We start from the raw sequence: 20,570 nt of genomic DNA, 5'->3' as shown, positions 1-20,570 counted from the left end.
TCGGCTTCTAAAGCGACGGGGGAAGGCGGTGAAGACACTTATTGCCGGCGGGTGGATACGTAGGTACTGAGGGCTCCGTGGGAACCCAGGGTTCGGCGAACGCAATTCACAAAGAAAGCAAATGTCTGCATAGGCGAGATGCTACAGAAATACTAAGACTGCAGCCAGGATAATCACTGGACATGTACCCCTAATTTCAGCGCTGATTTCAACACCCGCGTGCCCCAACATATAGATTCAGACGCGCGGTGGATGTGGCTTTATTACGCAGACAGATGGGTCAAGAGCAGGGACCCGAGGGGAGGCAGGAGGACAGTGAGGGCGTAGGCGTCGGTACGAGGCTGAAGAGGGCACGGCGGCCAGAGGAAGGTGAAGGCGGTGGGCCGGCCTGCAGAGAGCTGAGTGCTGCCTGGCGATGCTCTCGGGACACGTCCCCACGCAGGTCCAGGAGGGCGGAGACATGGTCCTCGCTGCAGGAATACCAGTGCGCGTGTCAGCCCCGCCCTTGCCCTCCCGGGCTCCTTCCTCCTTCCCTGTCCCCCTCCCGCACCTCACGTCGGGAAATTTTTGCCTCAGTCCTGCCACCTCGAGGCCGAGCAGCGTGGGGTCGTGGAGGCTGAACAGTTCCCGCAGCGCGAGCAGCACCGGCGCGCAGTGAGCGCTCTCCTCTAGGCCCTGAACACATTGGGGCAGGGTTTCCAGCGGGCCCTCGGCTCCCACCCGTCTACTGAGATTCTCTGTAGACTGTAGACTGCCTGCCCTCCCAACGAGCTCTCACCAAGCCCAGGAAAAGCTCCTTAAGCTGGGCAGCATCGTGCCCAAGGCGCTCAGCCGCCTGGGTCCGCTCGTCTGCACCGCGGCACACTAGGCGGCCCTGCATCAGCGCGCGCAGGTATTGCAACACCACGGTTCGTTCCGCCTCCGCCAGCAGCAGCTGCAGGGCAGGTAACCAGTTTGAGTTGAATACAGATTGCCATCAGCAGCGCCCCTTCCCCAACCTTCCTCTCCCTGCTCCACCTGAACAGCTGCAGGCTTCCGCACACGCCAGAAATCCTGGCAGAAGTGCGATGTCTGTTCACACACACCGTCCAGCAGCTCAGAACTCAGCAGCCACCGGCGCGAGGGTAGAGATGCGAACAGGGGCTAGGGAAAGCATGGCAGAGACAGGCTAGAGGAATGATCCGGATCCCGCAGTGACCCCCATAAATATACCGTGTTTCTCCCTCCCACTCCCATCCTAGCTGGAATGGAAGCCTCACCTGGAGCTCAACCTGCAGTGTTTCCAATACCAGGCGGCAGAGCCTTTTCTGTATATCGTCCAGCGCGGCTTCTATTGGAGCCAAGACCCCTGAAGCTTCCCCGGCTGGCAGCAGGTCGGATAACGAAGAGCTGGCCCAATCAAAAGTACGACTTCAGGACCAAGGCCAAGGCTCGCATGGCTCTCAAGGAGTCATCCGTTCTGGCGCCACCTTGTGGTACACAGTGTGTGGCGGGGTGGGGGCGGGAAGGGTGGCTCTGAGTTTGTGAAGGTCTCCGGTGTTCTGAAAGGTTAGGAAGGCGTGCCCAGAGGACTTGCGGCTAATGTAACCTTGAGTTAAGTCACTCTTTTTGTTTCTTTGTTTCTTCCTCGGTAAGGAAGGGGAGCTAATTTTAGACAAGAGGGAGTAAAAAGCATCCATTTTTTTTTACTGGGCGGTGGTGGCGCATGCCTTTAATCCCAGCACTCGGGAGGCAGAGGCAGGCGGATCTCTGTGAGTTCGAGACCAGCCTGGTCTACAAGAGCTAGTTTCAGAACAAGCGCCAAAAAAAAAAAAACAAAAAAAAACCAAAAAAAAAACCATCCGCTTATATGTCTGTCCTTGTGCCTACTACAGAGGGCATAATACTCAAGAAGATAGCCAGGCCTGGCGGAGGCTGAGGAAGGAAGATTGCTACCAGTTTGAGGCCAGCCTGGACCACAGGGTGAAACTCTTGTCTCAAATCAGGAAGAGCATGGGGGAAAATTTCCTAGTTCATAGCTGTAACTTCAGAACTTCAGACATTATCTGATATAGAGTAAAGCCTTGATAAACATTTGCTAAAAGAATATAAATATTCACATCTTTATTATCTCAGACTATTCTACTGTTATCAAGTAATACTAATAAGAAAAAATGACAGATGCATTGTGGTACAAGTAGTATCAGAACCAGGATCAGAACCCCACCTTTGTGGGCCCAAAGCGGGTCAAACGGGGGTGGCATCCGTGCATTTGAGGCACTCGGAAGAACGTTAGTGCAAGTGTAAGTACCTCAGTGCTGACTGGTGGTTGAAGGCAGCCAGCAGGTAGGGCACATAGTGAGGGGCTTCTCCCCTGAGACGGTCCTGAGAGAAGCGGATCAGAGCATCGCTGAAGCTGTAGTGGGCAGAGGGGACCCTTGGGTTTGCTGCTGCTTGGGCAACCCCACAACTGCAGCCCCACTTTCAAGTCCATGTTTAAAGGAATCCTTTCCCCACTGGCGTGGGGTTCCCCTATTCACTCAGAGCCCTTTGGCTGCTGGGGATTGTGAATGGGTCCCTGTTTGGCAAACCTCCTCAAGAACACGCCCAGTTCTGACAGTGCCATGTCATGCACCCGCCGATGCAGTGAGTCACTGATCAGGCTGGTCACTTGAATGTTCTCAGCCAGGATCTACAGGCAGGGAGGGGCAGCCTTTAGAAATCCCCTAGACCTACCCACCTCCCTTTCATTGTGGGAGCTACCCACTTGCCTTGGGTACTTCCCACCCACCTGCATTACAATGGCTGGCATTGGTGAATGGTAGAAACCAGCCGGGTCTGTGTTGGGCTTCTGCTGCCTGCTCCACTCAGCTACCTCTCCATCTAGTGCCTTCTGCAGCCACTGAGCCACACTTACCTGGGAAGAGAGGATAGCGAGCATCAAGACCTATCAGGGTATCGACAAGATATTCAAAGAGACAGTGGTCACAGTGTTGGGCAGAGCACCCATCTGTCCTCTGCCCTAACGAATCACCTGGACTTGGGACACAAATGCTGTCTCCAGCTTCTCGATGTTCTCTGAGGTCAGGAGGGGCTGTAGCTGGGACACATCGGCCTCAGGCCCCAGTTCCAAGTTCCCCATCATTTCCTTCCTAGAGATGGATAGCAGGATGTCATGCTGAACCTCTAGTCTTCCCTCTTACCACGCCTCCAAGAACACTCACCCCATGTACACATGCAATGCCCAGTGCAGCAAGGCAAACGTGTCGGCAGCTCCCAGCTCAGGCCCTGAGAGGAGCTGCTGCACACTGCGGCGCAGGCCACTGTGCAGGGTGTGGGCCCAGAGCTGAACCACATTGTAGTTTGGTGGGCAGCAGGGCGCCACTAGGGCCTCAGCTGTGGCCAGCTCAGCAGGCAGAGCTACCTGCAGCGCCTCAAGCCACCCTGCGAGGGCCCCTGGCTCAGGCAGCGCAGCTGATGCGAAGTGGGCCTGCTCCAGGCCCTCTTGTAGCGCCCGAAGACATCTCTGACGCCAGTCTCGGGGTGCCTGCCCCAGGATTGTACGCTCAGTCTCTGCCTCTGCCACACGAACAGCAGCTACCAGCAGGGCTGGATCTTCCCGGGCTAGTCGCCCTGCAGCCCCGGCAGCTGCCTCCACAGCTTGGCACAGCGCCTCAGCCAGGAGGCCCAGTCCCTGGAATATTGGCAACTCCAGCCCTCCTAGGGGTGCCCATGCATCCTCTTGCAGCTGCTCTAGCTCCCGAAGGCTCACGTATGCCTCCAAGAATCGCTGAGCATCGATCAGGGTCTGCGTGTGGGCCACTGCAGCTGGCACTAGGGAAGAAAGGAGGTCGCTTGAGGTTTCAGTCTTTCCACCTGTGCTGCTGGTACAGCAAGGTATATGGAGGTCATGAGACGTGTGTGAAGTGTTAAATATTTAGAGGTGAGCACAGCAGAGCGCTGGTTAATCCGAACATTCAGGCTATGGCCTAGAGTTGGGCCATATGTCAATCCCTGAGCCAATAGAACATGAAATCAAGAATGCTGGGGAGGTGGGTGGGTGGGTGGGAGGCTAGAGAGAGGCCTCAGTGGTTGTGAGCACTTGCTGCTTTTTTGCATAGGACTTGGGTTTGACTCCCAGCACCCATGTGGCAACTCACAACTGCCTATGACTCCAGTTCCAGGGGATCTAAGTCCTCTTCTGACCCCTGCATGTACCAGGCACTCATGTGGTACACATACACACATACATACATACATACATACATACATACATACATACATTCAGGCACCCAAACATACACTGAATGTTAGAGGACAGACAAAATAAATGGGAGATCATATTGACTGCTATTCACCCACCTTGTTTAGCTACATATATATTTGTATTTATGTGTGTATATATATTGATGCATATATAGAGATGCAGGTATTGTTGAACTTTGTATGTGTGTGTAATTTTGGGGGAATGCCTGGGGCTGAATTTAGGGTCTTGAACATACTAACCACATGCTCTACTCTGAGCTAGAGCCAAAGCCCTTTCAATGCACTAACCACCGTGGTCACAGCCGCATAATGGGATGTCCATGCTGACTCTAACATCCCAAGCTTGAGAAGCCCAGGATGAGCTGCTTGTGTACCCTATTTCAGATACTCTTTGAAGTTAAGATTACTCTCTGGGATGGCCCGGGTGCTTCTCTCCATGTAATCACTTCCCTAGTGCCCCTGCTCAGTGAGGGTATTTGTGGACTCTTAGAAGCCGGGCCCAGAGAACCCCACCCCTACACTCACCTGCTTGTAGTCTGGGCAGCAATTGAGTCAGGACCTGAAGCTGTTTGTGCTGGACGACATGTTCCCTCAGGGGTGCCAGGGTTTGGGAGGTCTGAGACAAACCCTGGAGTAAGTGGTGGGCCTGGCTCAGGGCTTCACGCGTTCCCTGCACAGCCTCAAGGGCTCGAGTCAGCTGCCACATGCCAGTCTGTACACCTTCCAGGTATGACTGCACCACTGACTGTGGAGAGTTAGCTGGTAAGGCCTGGCCAGCCCTATGGCCCATTCCAACGCTCCTGCGCCCTGGTCCTGTACCCACCTTAATTCGTGCTTCCAGGAAATAGTTACGCTGCACTTCACGGCTTCGGTACTGGCCCAGCCGGGCCAGCTGCTCTGGCCGGTAGAAGATGCCCGAGGCCCACTTGAGTGCTGCGCCCCGGGCCAGCTGTTCTGCCCTCTCCTGCTCTGGCCACTCAGGCCCTGGGCAGGAAGAGCCTGGACAGATGTGTCCATCAGGGTGGGCCTGTGGCTAACAAACCTGCTGCCCTTCTGTTTCCCCAGCCAATCGCCCGGACAGCCCACCCTTTGCTATCCTATAGAGTTCTAGCCAGACCTGGCAGGAAAACACAGCGCTACTGTTTCCATTTTTTTTGCCTCTTCCCCCCCCCCCCCCCCCCCACCCCCCGCCCAGCCTAGCTAGCAAGGCTCATACCAGGAAGAAGGATGGGCTGTATTTTGTCCTTGGCTGCTGAGTCCATAGTGTGCCTCAGAAGCTGGAGACGTGATAGACGTGCAGGTGACAGCCTGGCGTAGTTCAGGCAAAGTGGATGCCCCTTTGTCACCTCTGAGAAAGAGGAACAAGGCTCTTTCCTAGTCCCTTGAGAAAATAAGAGAGAGGTAGGAATGACAGAAGCGGGTTACCTGGGAGGCCGTGGCCCTCTGCAGTTCTGGGTTGTGCCTCTGCAGATGCCAAGTGAGAGAGCATACAAATAGACCCAGCACGCTAGCTGCAAGTCCTTTTTCTGCTCTGTAACGCCCAGGAAATTTGGTACAGAACTTACCAGGTCTGACCGGTGCCCAGTTCTCCCTCCTCCACAAATGGCCTTGGCCTTGAGAGTGGCCTTCTCTCTCCTGAAGAACTGGGCACACCCTCACTGCTCACGGGACCGAGTGACTCCAGCTCCCCTGGCACCAGCAGCCAAATTCCTCTCCCCAAGGAAGTCTCTCCCTCACTTGCCAGCCCAAAAGTCCCTTTTTCTCCCCAAGGCCCCTCCTTCTCCAAGGCAGAAAGGAAGGAAGTTGAGTCTCTGTCGCTTTATTCCCAACAGGAAAAGCATCTGCACTGAGGTGGGGAGAGCTGGGCGCCACTTCCTGTGGGGTGGGGGCAGGCGTGAACTCCCTCTTATCATCAAGTCTTGACCAGCCCATCTAGGACTTCTGAGTGCTCAGGAAACACATATGCACATACCAAGCTGGTTTAAAGAATGCCCCTCCCATGTGTTGATGTGGCTGCACATAACATGACAATCTGAGACTGCTGATGGCTCTCCTCCCCTCCCCCCATGAAGAAGGGCAAGAACCTGTGTAGAGGAAAGAGCCTCTGTTGTTTGGAGACAGTGTAGTGGGAGACAGCAGTCAGGGATCACAAAGGTTACATTGTTCCCAAAACAGATAGGGAACCACGGACATTAGCTGATAATAATGTAGTCACCACTTGGTACTCCAAATCCATCCATCAGGACAGACCCTCATTTCCTAGCGGCCAGAAGTCTAGGCCACTGAGGGCTTTGCTACTCAAGTTCTGAGTCAGTTTTGATGTACAAAGGCCCAAGTAAGTACCCTTGCTGAACATGAACACCTCAGAAAGACTACCCTAATTTCAGAGCTAGCACCATAGGTTCTCTTATAACTAGCTCTTGTGAATTCTGCTTGCTTTACACGCTTACAAGTCTGAATCCTCGATAGACTTGCTGAAGGCAGTTCCCTTCCTAGAGGACCTGACCAAAATAAACTAACAAGTGATAACAAGATTAAAAATAAATACCACTCGTCAGCTGGCAAGACGGCTCAGTCAAGAGCACTAGCTGCTCTCGCAGAGGACAGAGGTTCACTTCCCTGCACCTATGTGGCAGCTCACAACTGCCTGTTAACTCCAGCTCCTGGAGATTTGACACCCTGAGCATCTCTACACATGTGCACAAACCCCACACAGACACACGCATACACAAATAATAAAAATAAAAACTTTAAAAATAAATGAGACTTGCAAACACACAGTTCTTCCTGTCAGGAACTGCCTTAAAGATTTTCCTTATATTCCTACATAGGCAAATACCTTTGCACGGGCAGAGAAGTGGTTGTAAATATGACTCCTGGCCTCTTAATTGTATGGAGGCCGGAGGAAAATGATGCTGGAACTAAAGAAGAGGAGTAGAGATGGAGGAAGTGGGCAGGCTAGATATAGTTAAGTGCTTGCTGGTTTGGGAAGAACTAAAGAAGGCAGGGATGATCTCAAAACAGTAAGGAAGCCTTCAGAGTAGTTTTAATAGGCTAAGCTTATCAGGCGGTATGGTCTCCCTTTCCTAGAAAGGGGTTCGGGCAGTTAGCTTGGAGGCACGTTAGCAAGGAAGATTTGGGTGGTTCCCTCTTCTCTACTGCCAGGACTGCTCACTGACAATCCCGGTCAGGTCCCTTCCACTTCCTTCTATACAATTTGTAATGTCTACTAGCGGTCTTAGGAGTTTCTTTCGTCTTCTTTGCTAATGGTACATTTGCTGATGGTCCCCGAAGTTTTACGTCCAGATCTGCAGACAGGAATTGCACCAGTTACCCTGGGAGGGCGCGAGACGGAAGCGGAAGCAGCGGTGATAGCTCCGGTGGCCCGGCGACTAAGAACGGAAGCGGAAGTGGCGCCGCCGCCGGCCTGGCCTGGCCTGGCTAAGGGGAGGCGGAGGGCGGGCGGGCGCGATGGCGGAGGCCGGGCCACAGGCGCCGCCGCCCCCGGGTACTCCAAGCAGGCACGAGAAGAGTCTGGGGCTTCTCACTACCAAGTTCGTGTCGCTTCTGCAGGAAGCCAAGGACGGCGTGCTTGACCTCAAGCTGGTGCGGCCCGGGCTGAGGGGCGACCGGGGAGATGGTGGACCAGGCCTGGACCAGTAGCGGGAACCGCAGTCCTCCCCCCTAGGTCCCCCAACAGCGGGCCTCCAGCCGTGTGCTTTCTCACGGGCGAGAGGCGGAAGGCTGTTTTCATTCGCTCAAGCCTTAGAGCGTCAGCTCTGTGTCTGAGTCGGGGCTGCAGGTGCTGGTCCTCGTGGCCCTTCGTGGCTAGCACAGGGAAACGAGCATCAGAATATCAGAACACAACTAAGCCAAGACTCTCCCCAACACACTGCTGGAGTGGCTGGCGGGAACTCCAGGGGTAGCTCACAAGACTAACCCCCATCCCAGACTATAGGAATCGGGGTGCACACTTAAGAGCGGCGCTAGCGTTCTCCATTCTCTTCTGCTTGCTAGGCAGCCGACACTCTCGCTGTGCGCCAGAAACGGCGGATTTACGACATCACCAACGTGTTGGAAGGTATTGGTCTGATCGAGAAGAAGTCCAAGAACAGCATCCAGTGGAAGTGAGTAGGGATGTTAGGGAGGGCAGAAGTGTCCGGCGTGGGAGGGTGGTTGTAGGAGAGAGCAGAGGGGAATGGGACCCGGAGTTCACAGCAGGTCTTCTCAGTCTCTCATTCCTCCGGCTCAGGGGTGTGGGGCCCGGTTGCAATACCCGGGAGATTGCCGACAAGCTGATTGAGCTCAAGGCAGAGATCAAGGAGCTGCAGCAGCGGGAGCAAGAGCTTGACCAGCACAAGGTGTGGGTGCAGCAGAGCATCCGGAATGTCACAGAGGACGTCCAGAACAGCTGATATCCTCTGGCAGGCCCTGTTCTGGGGAGTGGGCAAGGGACCCTCAGCTGGCTTTGCTCCGTGGGGTGCTGGGCCCTGTCCCTCTTGGGAGTATGATCCTGCAGCCCCTGGTTGGATTCAGACTTGAGGCTCCCTTCTCTTCCAACCTTAGTCCATGATCCTTACCCACTTGGACCCCAGGTTCCAGAACTTCCTCTGAGGGCTTGTGTGTCAGACAGCTGCTAAAACATTGGGTCTTCTGTGGTCACAATAAGACACAATAAGAAAGGCATCCACTGTTCTCCTTAACTTCCACACCTTGGCCTATGTGACCCACGAAGACATCTGCAGATGCTTTGCTGGTGAGCAGAGCCTGGGGAAGGGGAGACGAGGGTGGGGCTGAGCATCAGGTTCAGTGCTCAGGGAGAAACTCCATCTCATAAGAGGGTTCCTGGCACCTGCTTAAAGAGAAGCCAGGCAGCGTCTCCATTTGAGAGCCACTGGAACTCTGGAGAGATCAGCAACTCTGAGGGTACAAGCGTCTGGTCCCTGGATTTGGTTCTTAGACGTGACAGAGGCACAGAGAAGAAGCAGAATGTATATGTCTGTGCACGAGGGCTAGCGGCATCCATTTCCAATCTATAGTTAGTTGAGTCGCATTGTGTGTATAGGAGCTATTCCTTTTTATATTCCATCTTGTGTCTTGGTCTTGGGAACACTTGGTTAGATGTGTTTCCAGGGATCAACATATTTGAGGAGTGAAGTGCTACCTGTAGCTAGTGACCTCACTCAGAATGTAATTGTACTTTAATCCCAGCACTTGGAGGTAGAGGAGGCAGATCTGAGTTTGAGGTCAACCTGGTCTACACTGCAAGTTAATAGGCAGAGCTATTAACACAAAGAAACCCTGTCTTGAAAAAACAAAAAAGTTTCTGTCTCAAAAGGAATAAAAAAAAAAAAAAAGTGTGTTTACACTGGATTTTCTGGTTACTGAGCATGAGTTTTTGGGGAGAGAAGAGTTTTAGCCCTGCCCAGCACTCTGGGATGGTAGAGGCTTAATACTCAGTCTCCTAGAGCCTGTGGCTTCTTGTCTTGCTCCAGTGAACAGACACTTCCTTTCCTAGCTCAGACTGAGCTGCTGGGCCCTGACCCATTCCCCTTGTGATTCTAGGAGACACCCTCCTTGCCATCCGGGCCCCATCAGGCACCAGCCTAGAGGTACCCATCCCAGAGGTAGGTGCTCATCCCTGGAAGGCGGTGTCAACTGAGGGCGGATGCTGGCTGTGGAGCTTGATAAGTTCTGGGTGGGGCAGGTAGGGGGAGGCCTGGAGTTGGGGGTTATCTAGGTGGATTGGTAGACACTCTGGCTCTCACCCAGCAAGCCATGCCTGCTTGCAATTCTGCTTGTTCCCCATCTTGTGCCCCCACCTCCAGGGACTCAATGGTCAGAAGAAGTACCAGATTCACTTAAAGAGTGTGAGTGGCCCCATCGAGGTGTTGCTGGTGAACAAGGAGGCATGGAGTTCGCCACCTGTGGCCGTGCCTGTACCTCCCCCTGAGGATCTGCTCCAGAGCCCACCTGCTGTTTCTACTCCTCCGCCTCTGCCCAAGCCTGCCCTAGCTCAGTCCCAGGAAACCTCTCGTCCATGCAGTCCTCAGCTGACCACCCCCACTCCTGTCCTTGGCAGCACTGAAGTCTCAGAGGTGGCAGGCCAGACAGCTGAGATTGCAGGTGAGACTCATGGTAAGGTGTAATGAGTTATTCTGGAGCCCACAAGAAGGTGTCTTTGTTGTGGAGTACCGTCCTAAGAATCGGAATAGGCTTGCTGGGTCCCCGCCTAACTTTCCTTGTGAATATGCCCTTTTACGTTTTTCATTTATTTATTTTTGAGGGGGAGGCATGCACAACATACACGTGGAGGTCAGGTCAGATGGCAACTTGAGAGGCTGGTTCTGGGGATTGAGCTCAGACTATCAGGTTTATCACAAGTGTCGTTACTCACTGGGTCATCTCACTTGCCCTGAATATGCCCTTTCTAACAAGGAAGCTTTGACTGTGTAAGGAGTTTTAGTAGGCAAGTTTATCCCAAATTAGACAGTATCCAATGGGTCCTGGCAACCCCATGAGTCTCCCTCCTCCGGGACCTTTGCTTTATCTTTAGTGATCTTTTCTAGATTGCTTCTTGTAGCTTGTGGTGGCTAATGCTCTTTAGGTTTGTGTACCAGCATGTGGTCATCCTGGCCATAACATCTAGTCTAGCCAAGTTCTAGGGTCCATTTCCTGACTCCATGCGATTGGGTTTGGGGATGTGGTTGCAGTGAGTGGTGGCCCTGGAACTGAAAACAAGGACAGTGGTGAGCTCAGCTCACTCCCACTGGGCCTGACAACATTGGACACTCGGCCTCTGCAGTCTTCTGCCCTCCTGGACAGCAGCAGCAGCAGCAGCAGCAGCAGCAGCAGCAGCAGCAGCAGTTCATCTGGACCCAACCCTTCTACCTCCTTTGAACCCATCAAGGCAGACCCCACAGGTGGTGAGTACTTCCTGAGGGGTGAGGGCCAGCAGGGAAAGTCAGCTCAGTGCTGTATCAAACACACAGCTGGGAAATGCCCTTCCTTCTGACCCCTCTTCTCTGCCACCCAGACAAGAGTGTCCAGTCTCAGGTCAGGGCTGGTGCCTTTGCCCCCTCCCTAGAACTTCAGTCACTGAGCCTCACTAATTGAGATTTGCTACTCTGTACTCCCCTTGCCATTCCTTGTCTAGATGCCTTTAACAAGCACTCCATGTTCTCCTTGAGTCTGCCTCCCAATCACACAGTGCTGCTCCTAAAGGATCTAAGTCTGTGCTTTCTTGGTCCCTGCTGAAGCTTTTTCCTCCTCTGTCTTTACTCTCAGCTCTTGGCTTTTCTGCATCACTGGCTTAAACATTGGTACTTACCATATCACACCTGGAGAGGGCCTCAGCTCTAGGGAGCTGATAATGGATTTCAGCCTCTACATAGTCCAGATATTTTACCCAGTCGTCACATCTCCATGTCTGACGTCCATCTTCTGACTCCTTGGTTGACACCTCCTTCTTGCATGTCTTCAGCTGAACGTATCCACCCTGCTCCCAACTTGACTTTCAAGTTCTGTGTGGACTCTTATCCCTGGTCTTAGTCATCAGACTTGAGACACCTCTGTCACCTCAGTTCCTGGTCCCTCTGCTGCCCGCCTTATGTTGTCTAGGTAAGGTCTGTGAAGCAGCTCTTCTCGTCCCTCCCGCATCCTCAGCACCCGACAACTGTGAGCCATCTTCACTCGAGGCTTATAGTCATTCTTTTCTTTAAAACTTTAAAAAATTTTTTTTTTTGTAATTTCATGCACATATACAATGTGATTTTTTATTGTTGTCTTTTTGAGACAGGATCTCTATGTAGCTGCGGCTGTCCTGGAACTTGTTATGTAGACCAGGTGGCCTCTGCATCCTGAGTGCTGGGATGGAAGGTGTGTGCCACCACACCCAGTTCTATGTAGTGTATTTTGATCATTTCCAACCTGGATCTCCCCCTTCGTCCTCCTAGTTCTTCCTCTTCCATTTTAATCTCTTTTATAACCCATTCATTCTACTTAGTGCTACATGCAAGCATAGATCCAAAGAAAAACAACTCCCCCTTTCCCATCTAGTTGGCTGGCTTGATCTCATGTAGGTGACCATAGCTGCTAGTGAATTCATGAATACCGCGGCATTGTTAAATCCATAACCAGCATTTACAGCACTTCTGCATTCCATGACGTGTGTGTTCCTTCCATACCTTCTTTAGCAGTGTTCCCTGAACTCTGGGCCGAGCACTCAACTGGTTCTCAGTACTTTGATGAGCTATGAGTTTCTGCATTGACTCCTGCTGCCCATTTTCTCTGATCAACATAGAAGCATAAAAGTTTAGGAGATGATTTGATGATATGCCTATTTAGCAAAGCAAAGGAGTAAGTTCCCCGCCTACGAGCTATGATGCTCGTAGCATCATGGGCCTTTGACAAGGTTTACAGTACCAGGTATGAATTACTTCCTATGGAACTGGCTTCAGATCTAAGCAAAAGGGGCTTGGTTACCCCCGTAAGAATTAAGCCCTGGTAGGTTGGTATTATACCACGTAGGGGCTATTGTCTGGTAAACCAATTAAAAGCATCCTTTTCTTTACTCTTATTAATGGAATGGCCTTTCTTCGATGCAGTCCTGACTGGTATTTCTCAGTTTGTAAGTATGCCTGGGATACTGCTCAGTGGCAGAGTGCTTGCTAAACATGTATGAAGACGTGTTCCATCCCCAACACCACAAAGTCCTGGGGATGGAGAGGTTGTGCACATGTGCTCTTCTATGGGATTGGTTCTTTTCATCCACCTTAATGTGGGCTCCAGAGATTGGAGTTAGGCAGTCGTGCTTTAAGACAAGCACTTGGATTCACTCAGCTTTCTCACTGGCCTCCCAAAATCTGTTTAAAATTATTTGTAGGCTGGGCAGTGATGGTGGTGCACACTTCGGGAGGCAGAGGCAGGCAGATCTCTGAGATTGAGGCCAGCCTGGTCTACAGAGTCAGCTAAGGCTACACAGAGAAACCCTGTCTCAAAAAAAAAAAAAAAAAAAAAAAAAAAATCAAAGAGAGAGTGTGTATATGCACGCCCTGCCCTCGGAGACCAGAAGAGGACATTGGATCCCCTGGAACTAGAATTACAGGAGGTTGTAAACTGCCTGGTGTGGGCGCTAGAAACCAAACTCAGGTCCTCTGGATGAGCAGGAAGCCCTCTTAACCACTAAGCCACCTCTCCAGCCCTAACATGGTGTGCTCAGGTTTCTTTTCCTTTGGATTCCCATGTGTGTCCTCCCTGTCAGAGGTCTGAAGTAGGTTCATCACACTAGCACTACCCTCTGTCAACATGTTTTCTTGTCCCAGCCCAGAGTAGGTACCCAGGAAGGGCTGGAGTGGGTGGGGACTCTTCTTTCAGAGAAGGTGTGCATCCACAGCTCAGAAAGCAATTGGAGTTTTGCAGTGTCTCTGAGTTTTGTTTTGTTGTTTTTGAGACAGGGTTTCTCTATAACAACTTTGGCTGTCCTGGGACCAGGCTGGCCTCGAACTTACAGAAATCCACCTGTCTCTGCCTCCCAAGTGCTGGAATTAAAGGCGTGCACCATCACCACCCGGCATGTTTCTGAGTTAGAATGGCTGTACTTGTCACCTGCACTGAGGAATTTAGGTCAGCAGACAAGACACCTGTACCTCGCTAAGACCAACATTTCCTCAGCTGTGTGGAGCTCTAGGGCTTAATGATTCATGACCTCAAGAAAGTAGGACCCAGCTGAACCTCCTTTGAGCTTAGTTTTCTTCTTTTTCAGTTCTGGATCTCCCCAAAGAGCTGTCAGAAATTTTCGACCCCACACGAGGTAGGCTGTGTTCCTCCTTTGGAATGGATGTAGGGGAGTAAGGAACATAATTTTGAGTTCTCTTCTAAGGATGGTGTTGTTCTGGGTATCCTAGAAAAAGGGTGAGGCTCCTTCCTAATGAATGTGTGGGGTGGGGGTTTTCGTCTATGGGGTTTGGGTGGAGAGGTGAGAGCCAGAATCTGAGTGAATTGTGTTCATTCCCAGAGTGCATGAGCTCCGAGCTGCTGGAGGAATTGATGTCTTCAGAAGGTGGGTAGCCCAGGAAGATGGGGAGAGCTCTGAGCAGGGGGTGGGTGACTGCTGGGGTTTTGGCCTAAGACCTCAGCCTGATGCTCTCTGCAGTGTTTGCCCCCCTCCTCCGACTTTCTCCACCTCCCGGAGACCACGATTACATCTACAACCTGGACGAGAGTGAAGGTGTCTGTGATCTTTTTGATGTTCCTGTTCTCAACCTCTGACATGGCCTGTGCAGCTGCAGCCCAGACTGTCTGGGCTGGGAGCCACTTAGGGACTGCCTCTCCTTCCCCCCCCCCCCCAGCTTGAGAGAGCCCCTGACTCTTGGCTTCCTCAGCCTTCGCCACTTGCTCAGTTTCAGCCATGCCACCGTGTCTTGCCCTGGCACTTGTACTGTGCTAGCAGAACAAGGGAGAGAGGTTAGGCCTCTCTACATGGAGCCCAAAATGTTTGCCTTTTCTTTTCTGAAGCCGTCCTCAGCTGGGCACATCTGCCCTGTTCCTGTCAGCCACTCTTCCCCTAAGGAGGGAAAGCGGGTAAAGCTGGGTAGTTGCCAGCTGCCACCCTAACTTCCTTTCCCACCTGCTCACCCTGCAGCTTCTGAGCCTCTCAATGTGTTCCTTTCTGCTGTGCCCCGAGTCCTGGAGCTCGGCCTTGGTGGAGGGGGTTAACAAGGAATTGATGTGTCTAGCTAGGAATCTGGGTGGGCTGGTCCCTGAAGAGTGGCCCAGTCTCCTACCCCATACTCCCTCCCTCCCTTGTTTATTCACTTACCCTCATCTAGAGCCATTTGCAGAGATTTAGAAAGATTTACAGTAACGAATGGATTCCTATATAAAGATTATTTTTATACTTTTTTCAGCAAAAGGAAATTGTAATATTTGTACAGCATCCAAGTGAATAAAGACATGCCTAAGGCTATCTCTGATCTGGTTCTTTGGGGCCCCTCCCTGGGACTGCTGGGTTGTAGCTAGGACTGGGTGGGTCACCTTACTGGAATGGGAGGTGTGGCCACTGTGTGGGAGCCTTCCCTCCCAGTCTCCACCGGCTGCACCTTGGCGAGGGGCGGGGCCAGGCCTTTTCAGTGGGGCGGAACGGGTCAGGGCAGGCTGGGTCCTACCCTCCTACCCCTGAGATTAACCCGGAACTAAGGCTCCTTTGGGAAGGCCTCGGAGCCAGATCAAAAGTGGGAACCTGAACCGTGGATGCGGGCCACCGAAGCCAGACTTTAGACGGAGGGAGGTCCTCCTAGCCCGCAGACGAGGTGCACCCTCGGCGGGAGGTGGCACGTTTGTGCAAAGTGCCAGCGGCCACCGCGGCAGGACTATGGCGCCCCAGAGGAACGTGGTGAAGATCGCCGTTCAGAAGTCTGACGCCATCCCACAGCTTATCCAGCTAGACCAGGTCAATGGGACTGTCCGAAAGCCGCCTCCCACTTCTGGGTTGTTCCTCTTCCCTCGGCCAGCCCAGCCCACCCCTCTTAAAAGTCCCTTATCCCAATTCACCCTAGAGTGACAACTCCACTTGCAGGCAAAGCCCCTGGCCACTGTGCTGAAGGAGGTGTGCGACGCGTAAGTGCCGCAGGCCCGGGCAAAGGTGGGGGAGGGCAGGGACAGGTGGGAGAGGCGACCCTGGACTTCCCTCGCTGAGCTTCCTGCCCCACAGGTGGAACGTGCCTCACTCCGAGAGCTATGCCCTGAAGTTTGCTGATGGGCACAAGAGATACATCACAGAGAATGTGAGCCCCCTTCCAGCCCCACACTACACAGGGTCCCTTTAACCCATCTGGGCTTGATTCAATATATTTATTCTCCCGGCTCTGAATGTCAGTTTTTACTGACCCCCGCAGCAGATGATCCAGTTGACCATTTCCCAGACCCCTCTTTAACTTCGCTCCTTTCTGCTGTTTCCTCCAGAACCGCACCGAGATCAAGAATGGAAGCATCCTGTGCCTCAGCACTGCCCCAGTAATGCCCCTTTCAACCCTCTCCTCCTCCCTCTCCGCTGGGTCCCTCTGCTGCCTAGGGGTCCCTTTGCTGCCTAGTGGTCTCTGCGGCGGGTCTGGAGGCCCCAGCTCCTTAGTGCCCCACCTAGTGGACATCCAGGCCCTCACACTTCCAGTAACGTTCTTGTCTAACCACTTCAATCTCTACTTACTGCTCCCGCTAGGACCTGGAGGCCCAGCAGCTGCTGGGTGGGCTGCAGAGTACAAATCGTGAAGTGTGCTATCAAGCCCTGAAAAACCTGGTCCCGCTGGCCTCAGACATGACCTTTGCCCAGGAGGTCATCAGCCGTGATGGGCTTCAGAAACTAAGCACCATCATCGAAAATGGGGATGAGTGAGCACAGGGCTGTCTGTGGTGGGCTGGGGAACATAGCAGGACTTGGGAATCTTGGTCTAATCCTACTCATCCCCATGTTCTCTGCAGCTTAGGGGAGATGCTGGCCCTTGGTCTAAGGGCTTTCCTGGAGCTCATGGAACATGGTGTGGTGTCCTGGGAGACACTCAGCATCCCCTTTGTCAGGAAGGTGTGTGTCCTCTTCCAGGGGCAGTGGAGCAGTGCCCGTGTCCAGCCCTCATGTGTTGGCACTGACGCCCTCTATCCCTTACAGGTGGTATCTTACGTGAACATGAACCTGATGGATGCCTCTGTGCAGCCCTTGGCCCTCAGGCTGTTGGAGAGTGTGACTTTGAGCAGCCCTGCCCTGGGCCAGCTGGTGAAGAGTGAGGTGCCATTGGATAGGCTGCTGGTGCACCTGCAGGTGTAAGCCTCTAGGGTACAGAATGAACAGGGGAAGCAGAACTAGACTCCGGATGTACAGTTGAGCCTGCTCCTCTTCTCGCCGTAGGATGAACCAACAGCTGCAAACCAAGGCTATGGCACTGCTGACAGCCCTGCTGCAGGGGGCCAACTCTGCTGAACGCCAGGTGAGTGCTCTGTCCGGGGTGACAGAGTGAGGAACAGCAGCTGGTGGCTGCTGGGCTCCAGCTAAGAGAAGAATACTCTAAACCCCCTTCTCACCCACTGCAGCATATGCTTGACTACCTATGGCAGAGGAATCTTCGCCAGTTCATCTACAAGGTGGGACGGGGCAGGCCCGGGAGACCCTCTCGCTGGTCCTCCTTTCCCAGGGAGTCTTACTCAAGCCTGGCTGTCTTCCAGAACATCATCCACAGCGCAGCTCCCATGGGCGATGAGATGGCTCACCACCTGTATGTGCTGCAGGCCCTCACGCTCGGGTTGCTGGAGCCACGCATGCGGACACCACTTGACCCCTACAGCCAGGTGCACAGAGGTACAAAGGCAGGAGGGTTCCCTAGAATTTTGTTTTGAACCTGTGATCTTGACACGCTCCTCCCCGTTGGCTTCAGGAACAGCGGGAGCAACTGCAGGCCCTGCGCCATGCAGCCTTTGAGCCAGAGGGGGAGTCCTCCGGCACAGGGCTGAGTGCTGACCGCCGCCGTTCTCTCTGTGTCCGAGAGTTCCGAAAGCTAGGCTTCTCTGTGAGTGACCCCTTCCTTAGTTCCCAAACTTCCACCCAGGCTGCAGTTATTCTAGGACCATGGCCCTTCCTGAGCTGCCTGCATTCCCATCTCTAGAACAGCAACCCAGCCCAGGACCTGGAGCGTGTGCCCCCGGGCCTGCTGGCCCTGGACAACATGCTCTACTTCTCCAGACATGCACCTAGTGCATACAGTCGGGTTAGTAACAGAATGGGGCACCGGGGGTGGCAGCAGCCCAGATGCATCAGGGCTTCCATAGAGATCCTGTTGCTGTTCTCTATTCCCACTGCCTTAGTTCGTGCTGGAGAACAGCAGCCGAGAGGACAAGCATGAGTGCCCCTTTGCCCAGAGCAGCATCCAGTTGACGGTGTTGCTCTGTGAGCTGCTCCACGTCGGGGAGCCTTGTGAGTTGAGCTAGAGCCAGTGTATTTGGGGTCAGGGGACGGAAGGGCAGAGAGGGCCAGGGGCTGTAGACACTTTCTCCCTGAGCCCCTCCTGCCCCCCCGCTCCAGGCTCCGAGACCGCCCAGGACTTCTCACCCATGTTCTTCAGCCAAGACCATAGTTTCCATGAGCTCTTCTGTGTGGCCATCCAGCTGCTGAATAAGACCTGGAAGGAAATGCGGGCAACACAGGAGGATTTTGACAAGGTGGGTGGGGTGGAGGCAGCAAGGCCAGAGGGTGCTTCTGGAAAGGGGTCTTGAGCACAGGTCCTATACTGAGCTTGTGGGGTCCTAGGTAATGCAAGTGGTTCGGGAGCAGCTAGCCCGGACGCTGGCACTGAAGCCCACCTCCCTGGAACTCTTCCGAACCAAAGTGAATGCTCTCACCTACGGGGAGGTACTGAGGCTGCGGCAGACAGAACGTCTGCACCAGGAGGGCACTCTGGCCCCTCCTATACTGTGAGTCTCAGTCTCCACCTTCCCCATTGCCCTATGAACCATGCTCCAGCTCACCCTGGTGAATGACTCCCACTCTCCATTCAGGGAGTTGCGGGAGAAGCTGAAGCCAGAGCTCATGAGCCTGATCCGCCAGCAGCGTTTGCTCCGACTCTGTGAGGGAATGCTCTTCCGCAAGATCAGCAGCCGGAGACGCCAGGGTCTCTGAATGGGCTAACGGTGTTGTGGGGGGGTGTTTGTGTTCAGAGCCCCCCTCATCATTCCTCTCTTCCCTTTTCGGCAGACAAGCTGTGGTTCTGCTGTTTATCCCCCAACCACAAAGTGTTGCAGTATGGGGATGTGGAGGAGGGTGCCAACCCACCCACCCTGGAGAGTCTACCTGAGCAGCGTAAGGAGGGCAGGGCTTGGGCTCCTATACCTGTTCTCCCTCTCCCTAGATGCCCCTTATCTTGGGTCAGCCTTGGGCCACAGTGGTCAGCCAAATCTTTTTTCTACAGTCCCTGTGGCAGACATCAGGGCACTCCTGATGGGCAAGGACTGCCCCCATGTCCGGGAGAAGGGCTCTGGGAAGCAGAACAAGGTGACTGCGGTAGGGTCAGAGACTACGCCCCCTCCTATCCCACTCTGCCTGTTCCCCACTCAGTGTCCTTGCTCCTACTTTCCTAGGACCTCTATGAGTTGGCTTTCTCCATCAGCTATGACCATGGGGAGGAAGAAGCATTCCTTAACTTCATTGCCCCCTCCAAGCGGGATGTAAGTTTCTGGGCTGCACTGTTGGGTAGATGGGCAGAGGGAACAGATAAGCAGGCACTGAGTTGACCCTGTTCATCCCTAGTTCTACCTGTGGACAGATGGGCTAAATGCCCTTCTGGGCAGCACCATGGGCAGTGAGCAGACTCGGCTAGACCTGGAGCAGCTGCTTACTATGGAGACCAAGTTGCGCTTGTTGGAACTGGAGAATGTGCCCATTCCCGAGCAGCCTCCCCCTGTACCCCCGCCCCCTACCAACTTTAACTTCTGCTACGACTTCAGCATCACTGAGCCTTGACTGAAGTTGGCCATGGGCCACAGCTGGTGCTACTATGGCAGCCACAAAGAAGGGTGAAAGTCACAGACAACCTGACCAGCAGAGTCTCTAGCAAAAATAAAGTTAGCTTGACTTGTAAGTATGTGTTCAATCAGCTCTGAACCTGTGGGCCAAGGCTGTTGATAAACACAGGCATGCCTTCAAACACAGTAAATGATGTAAGGGGCACCAGGTAAGACCACATGCTCGGGACAGCTAGCTGCCTTTGGAAGGCTGGTGTTGGGTGGAAACAGGTAAGGACTATTGCCCTTCTTGAAATAAGTCCTTAGCGTCTCCAGTTCTGGACATGAAGAGAGGGATGACCTGCCATCTGAGGTAGCAGCCAAAGGAGAGACTGGAATGTGGGCCAACTGAAAATAGAAGTCCCAGGGCAGGACACACTGCCCCAGATGGATACCTTCCTAGGCAAAAGCAATAGAGTCTGTCTGGAAGCCATGTTTTCAGAAGGCTCCTGACAGTCGGCCCTCATTCCCAAGACTGCTTGGCCCTGCCCTTGTTCAATGTGGGATGTGGAAACCTTTGGTGAGAGGCATGAGGGAGAGACACACAGCTAAAGAAGGTTGTTAAATCCAAAGGGGTAATCTGCACAGAGAATCGTGATCTAATCATGATTATATGTGAGGTGGTCACAGGACAAGCCAGAGTCTGTGTGGGCAGAAGTGCTGAGACATGGTGGGTCCAGCTGGAGTCACAAACTCCAAGCCCCTAAGACAAATACTTCAGCAATCCAGGGGCCCTACAGGGTAGGCCGAAAGCTGCCACTCCCCTGAGTAACTTCTGCATACCATTC

The 20,570-nt window shown here is 53.4% G+C and overlaps 3 protein-coding genes across 6 annotated transcripts; 2 read left to right on the top strand and 1 right to left on the bottom strand.

The window, feature by feature from the left end:
• Positions 1-244: 244 nt before the first annotated feature.
• On the bottom strand, positions 245-7,155 carry Exoc3l1 (exocyst complex component 3 like 1). 4 transcript variants are annotated; one of them, XM_038312831.2, is made up of 14 exons: positions 7,085-7,155; positions 5,462-5,593; positions 5,069-5,244; positions 4,771-4,990; positions 3,204-3,813; positions 3,014-3,131; positions 2,771-2,896; positions 2,571-2,671; positions 2,291-2,395; positions 1,260-1,389; positions 1,018-1,143; positions 779-934; positions 551-675; positions 245-470 (listed from the first exon to the last, which is right to left on the bottom strand). In XM_038312831.2, exons 2-14 carry the CDS (start codon positions 5,505-5,507, stop codon positions 281-283), a joined length of 2,229 nt encoding a protein of 742 aa, XP_038168759.1. In that variant the 5' UTR covers positions 5,508-5,593; positions 7,085-7,155; the 3' UTR covers positions 245-280. The 4 variants fall into 4 exon arrangements, with proteins under 4 accessions (XP_038168759.1, XP_038168758.1, XP_038168757.1 ...); XM_038312830.2 differs by lacking the exon at positions 7,085-7,155 and adding an exon at positions 5,811-6,014 and having other exon boundaries at positions 5,462-5,626; XM_038312829.1 differs by lacking the exon at positions 7,085-7,155 and adding an exon at positions 5,671-5,771.
• Positions 7,156-7,651: 496 nt separating this feature from the next.
• Positions 7,652-15,211, top strand: E2f4 (E2F transcription factor 4). The gene is made up of 10 exons (XM_038312659.1): positions 7,652-7,851; positions 8,263-8,372; positions 8,498-8,659; positions 8,958-9,001; positions 9,811-9,872; positions 10,074-10,371; positions 10,959-11,171; positions 14,009-14,056; positions 14,261-14,305; positions 14,399-15,211. Exons 1-10 carry the CDS (start codon positions 7,717-7,719, stop codon positions 14,512-14,514), a joined length of 1,233 nt encoding a protein of 410 aa, XP_038168587.1. The 5' UTR covers positions 7,652-7,716; the 3' UTR covers positions 14,515-15,211.
• A 159-nt stretch (positions 15,212-15,370) lies between these two features.
• Positions 15,371-19,859, top strand: Elmo3 (engulfment and cell motility 3). The gene is made up of 20 exons (XM_038312658.1): positions 15,371-15,694; positions 15,821-15,861; positions 15,956-16,028; positions 16,207-16,257; positions 16,460-16,629; positions 16,720-16,819; positions 16,904-17,055; positions 17,141-17,219; positions 17,323-17,373; positions 17,455-17,577; positions 17,664-17,795; positions 17,892-17,993; positions 18,091-18,199; positions 18,308-18,444; positions 18,533-18,696; positions 18,781-18,893; positions 18,977-19,081; positions 19,191-19,273; positions 19,360-19,446; positions 19,529-19,859. The coding sequence occupies exons 1-20, from the start codon at positions 15,617-15,619 to the stop codon at positions 19,739-19,741; spliced, it is 2,163 nt and encodes a 720-aa protein (XP_038168586.1). The 5' UTR covers positions 15,371-15,616; the 3' UTR covers positions 19,742-19,859.
• The last annotated feature ends 711 nt before the right edge of the window (positions 19,860-20,570 follow it).

Source organism: Arvicola amphibius, chromosome 15 (genome assembly GCF_903992535.2).
Source record: "Arvicola amphibius chromosome 15, mArvAmp1.2, whole genome shotgun sequence".
Classification (NCBI taxonomy): Eukaryota; Metazoa; Chordata; class Mammalia; order Rodentia; family Cricetidae; genus Arvicola; species Arvicola amphibius.
This window is presented reverse-complemented; position numbering and strand designations above follow the sequence as displayed.

Coding starts and splice junctions, on each gene's coding strand:
- Exoc3l1 (XM_038312829.1), bottom strand. CDS start 5,734: ATGCTCTCTCACTTGGCATCTGCAGAGGCACAACCCAGAACTGCAGAG. Junction 2,672..2,770: donor TGCCAGCCATTGTAATGCAG/GTGGGTGGGAAG, acceptor CCCTGCCTGTAG/ATCCTGGCTGAGAACATTCA. Junction 2,396..2,570: donor CTGGGCGTGTTCTTGAGGAG/GTTTGCCAAACA, acceptor TGCCCACTACAG/CTTCAGCGATGCTCTGATCC.
- E2f4 (XM_038312659.1), top strand. CDS start 7,717: ATGGCGGAGGCCGGGCCACAGGCGCCGCCGCCCCCGGGTACTCCAAGC. Junction 7,852..8,262: donor GCGTGCTTGACCTCAAGCTG/GTGCGGCCCGGG, acceptor TCTGCTTGCTAG/GCAGCCGACACTCTCGCTGT. Junction 8,373..8,497: donor AAGAACAGCATCCAGTGGAA/GTGAGTAGGGAT, acceptor CCTCCGGCTCAG/GGGTGTGGGGCCCGGTTGCA.
- Elmo3 (XM_038312658.1), top strand. CDS start 15,617: ATGGCGCCCCAGAGGAACGTGGTGAAGATCGCCGTTCAGAAGTCTGAC. Junction 15,862..15,955: donor CTGAAGGAGGTGTGCGACGC/GTAAGTGCCGCA, acceptor CCTGCCCCACAG/GTGGAACGTGCCTCACTCCG. Junction 19,082..19,190: donor GGAGAGTCTACCTGAGCAGC/GTAAGGAGGGCA, acceptor TTTTTTCTACAG/TCCCTGTGGCAGACATCAGG.